Source organism: Suricata suricatta, chromosome 9 (genome assembly GCF_006229205.1).
Source record: "Suricata suricatta isolate VVHF042 chromosome 9, meerkat_22Aug2017_6uvM2_HiC, whole genome shotgun sequence".
Taxonomy (NCBI): Eukaryota; Metazoa; Chordata; class Mammalia; order Carnivora; family Herpestidae; genus Suricata; species Suricata suricatta.
In genome coordinates, this window is record NC_043708.1 from 138,345,043 (window position 1) to 138,348,858 (window position 3,816).

At 51.7% G+C, this 3,816-nt stretch overlaps 1 protein-coding gene across 1 annotated transcript in view; it reads left to right on the forward strand.

Moving 5' to 3' along the window:
- TLNRD1 (talin rod domain containing 1) overlaps positions 1 to 521 on the forward strand; it is a 2,779-nt gene extending 2,258 nt beyond the window's left edge. The window contains exon 2 of the mRNA XM_029952315.1: positions 5 to 521. Coding sequence (XP_029808175.1) covers positions 5 to 385 — 381 coding nt within the window. The 3' untranslated portion in view covers positions 386 to 521. The remainder of the gene's footprint in view (positions 1 to 4) is intronic.
- Positions 522 to 3,816: the final 3,295 nt, after the last annotated feature.

Genomic DNA, 3,816 nt, shown 5'->3' on the forward strand with positions numbered 1-3,816 from the left:
GAAGGCGGCGCCCAGCGAGCTGGCCCGCAGCCGCTGCGCGCTCTTCAGCGGGCCGCTGGTGCAGGCCGTGGGCGCCCTGGTGGGCTTCGCCACCGAGCCGCAGTTCCTGGGTCGCGCGGCCGCCGTGAGCGCCGAGGGCAAGGCGGTGCAGACCGCCATCCTGGGCGGCGCCATGAGCGTGGTGTCGGCCTGCGTGCTCCTGACCCAGTGCCTCAGGGATCTGGCGCAGCACCCGGACGGGGGCGCCAAGATGTCGGACCACAGGGAGAGGCTGAGGAACTCGGCCTGCGCCGTGTCTGAAGGCTGCACCCTGCTATCTCAGGCTTTACGGGAGAGGTCTTCGCCCAGGACTTTACCGCCAGTGAATTCCAATTCTGTGAATTAGCGCCCCGCCCCACACTAGAGGAAGATACTTACTTTCCGCCCTTCTCCATTTATACCAAAGAAATCCCAGGGGAAGCCCCCCCCCCATGGCAGTCGCGCGCTCGAGAGAGGAACCTTCCAGAAAACTGCCGCCCCCCCCCCCCCCCCCCCCCCCCCCCCCCCCCCCCCCCCCCCCCCCCCCCCCCGCAGCGCCCACCTGCGCGTGCACCCAGCAGGGACCGGCAGGTGGCGCGCCCACCCCCGCCCGGCTCCGGTTCTGAGCTCCTCCACTCAATGCTCTTCCCAATCTGGCAGGAAGGAGGTCATGGGTTCATTTCTTTTTTGGTCTGTTCAGTTCTGTTTTGTTTTGTTTTCCTAATTAAAAGAAAGGTTACCTCAGTTTTACTCCTCAGACATGGATGTAGCTATCTTTTTTTTTTTTTGTATGCTGTTATTTTTTTAAGCAATCGTGTTGGATTAGGCGTATCCTTGGTGTGGAAAGAGTATGACTTTGCCATGTGATTTGCAAATGGGGGGAAAGCTACTGTGAGTGTGTGTTTTATTTTTTGATTTACACTATAGAGTGATTCCCCCCTCCCCCGATGTCAAGTTTTTACCGTGCATGTACTGGAGTATTTATTTCATCTATTAAAATGTTATGTTTCTCAGATGACCCTTTGCAATTATTGTTGCTGTTCAGTAGTTGTGACGTTGCATGCTGCATGTCCTCTCCGGAAGGGCGCCCTGGACCGTGTGCTGGGTAACAGTGTCTCTGGTCCTTCACGCAGTCTCCGTGTTCCTGGAGAGGCGGCACCTGGAGCAGCCTGGAGTTCAAGAGAGAACCGTGTGACACTGTCCGTGTAAAGCAGCTGTCACAGGCGTGCGTGTAGGGTGCCGGGGCAGGGTGGTCAGGCGGGGGGGGGGGGGGGGTTGTCCTGCTTCTCGTTTCTCCCGTAAAGTGTATCAGCCCCCTTGGTCCCCGCGCCCCTTTCTGCCCTAATGACACGGGTCAGCCTGTCTCTCTCAGATTAAGGGTCTCCCTAGTTCTGTGTGTACCCCGCCCTTCTCAGGTCGAGGGTCCCTGCGGTGGAACTAGGAGCGCAGAAGCCTCTTTGACGTAGACGGGTCTATTCCGACAGGATCCTGATGTTAGGGAAAAGTGCAGAGGGATCTAGACTGTAAGAGACGGAGGTGTTCGGGAAACTGTTAAGAACTTTCTAGAGCCACAGCATGATTGCAAGCCAAGGGCTGACTGCGGTGACCTTGACTCAAGATCTGCCCTAGCTGATTTCATGTGGGAAAAATGCTCCGTTAATTGGAGTTTGGCGTTATCTTGAGGTAGTCTGTCAATTCTGCAGACACTCTAAGAAAGAAAACTGGCGAGGGAGGGGGGTTACCGTTCTGCTGAGCCCAGTTAAGTTTTGCACGTTTCCCCGCTGAAACCGTAACGTATTTATTTGCGGTGCCCGGCCTGTGGGAGCCGTGTGGAGGAGAAGTCACACCTGCTTGAAGTCCGCTCCGTGTACACATTTCTTGGGATTGGTTGTGCCTCAACCTTTGTGGTCCCCACGGATCTGAGAAGATGGACTTTCTCACCGTAATATGTTAGAGGGTCCTGTTGGCTGTTTGACTTGAATAGCTGTGTTTGTTACAAGAACATCACGTTCGACGTGTAAAGCGTCTTTAAACCCGCGTTGGGTGAGACCAGGGTCATGTAACTGCTCTGAATGTGATGTTTGGAAGAGTCTTAGAGTTCTAGTCTTAGTCTTAGTGCACATACATTTCTTAAAAACAGTCAAGGGAGGGTTTGTTTTTCTCCTGGGTCCTGGTAGATTTCAGCATTTAAAATCTTTAAAAAAAAAACGAAAATGACCTTGAGAATGTTTTTTCCTGTCCCCCTGCCCTTCTTTACGTCTGGGTCAGTCAGGTTCGGGAAGTATCGGGGGCAGGAAGCTAACCCCTGGGCCAGCGACCGTCCTGCTTGCGTGGAGGAATTGTTACTTCTATTTATCGGATGTACAGAAATTGTCCTAGAGTCTCTCTCTCATTATCTGCGTCATTTAGCCTATGCAGAGAGCAAACTGAAGGGAACAAGGTAAAGCAAAAGTAGGGACAGAAATCTGTAAGTTTCCTGTTTAAGACAAATAACTGCCAGTTGTTGCTGGGACTCACTCCTTTCAGAAGTGATTTTTAGGAGAACGTATGCCCAAAACCTCTCGCTTTCCTGGTCTGCTCGGACGGAGTTAAGTAGCTGGCTACCACGCTCGTTTGAAAGCTTTTTTTGGCCTTAGCCACATTTCTGTACATTCAAGATGTCACGTACTATTCAAGATCTCTGTCCTCTGAAGTTGTTAGAAGCTTCACGGTGTCTTCGTCTCCTCCCCCTCCCCCTCCATCTGTCTCTGAGAGAAGTCTGGGCTTTTTCTTCCAGCAGGTGGCTGGAGGTGAATTCTTGTCTTTTTTTCAGCAGGTCCTCGGGAAAGCAGAGCGAGGAACGCAGCCTTTGTGGGTCTGTCCAGCTTCTGTCGGCGAGGGCCTCTTGACATTTCAGCTCCCGGCACACCAGTTGCTGAACTTGTTTTTAAAATAGCCCTGATTTTTAAAAAGGAGCACCTCAGACCTATTTCATTGGCTTTAATAAGGTCAGCAGAGGTAACCGCTTCCAGGAATAAAATCAGAGCGGCCTGATTTTGTTTTTTTAATTGAACCTCATTAGAGTTCATCTAAGACCTCATCCTTGGGCTGTTTTGACATCCAAGGGTCCGTTTTCTTACCCCGGATTAGTGGGCACCATTCTGACTGGGCATGTTGAAAACCTTCCTTTGAATTGTCAGGAGAGAAGGAAATCATTATGTCTAAATTCTTAGAACAAAAGCCATTATTTATGACCGTCGAGTCACGTAAATGGGACAAAAGGCTTTCAAACACAAGACTCAACTAGAAAAAAAGCTCTGTCTTTTCCTTGGCTGTTTTAAGGTTGGCCTTGTTCTATTATTCATTCTGGGTCGATGTTAGGAAATAGGGAAATTGTGCGCGCACGCGCGCGTGTGTGTGTGTGTGTGCGCGCGCGTGTGTGCGCGCCTCAGCCTCAGTTTCTTTTTCTTTTCCTTTTTTTCTCTCCTAATTTAGGGAGACGTTTCTCAGGAAAATCTAAGGACTGTATGCTTATGGGAGCGGCAGTGACATCTGATCGGTTCTTTTGCGAACACTTGTTTTCAGGCTGGCGTAGGGATCTGAAACACTTGACAGTTTGGAGCAGCTAATTTTAACAGAAACACCTGTTTTTCGGGAGGATGGTGACTATGGTAACGTGCACCTCCGGCAGAGGGTTTGGGGAGTGTCTGCTGCAGCCCGTTTGCCGAGCTCCGAGTCAGGGAGTCAGACCGCACACCTCTCTGGCCCCCGCCCTCTGGGGCTATGTCTTGGTCGCCTGGCTGGGTTTCCAAGGGGGAC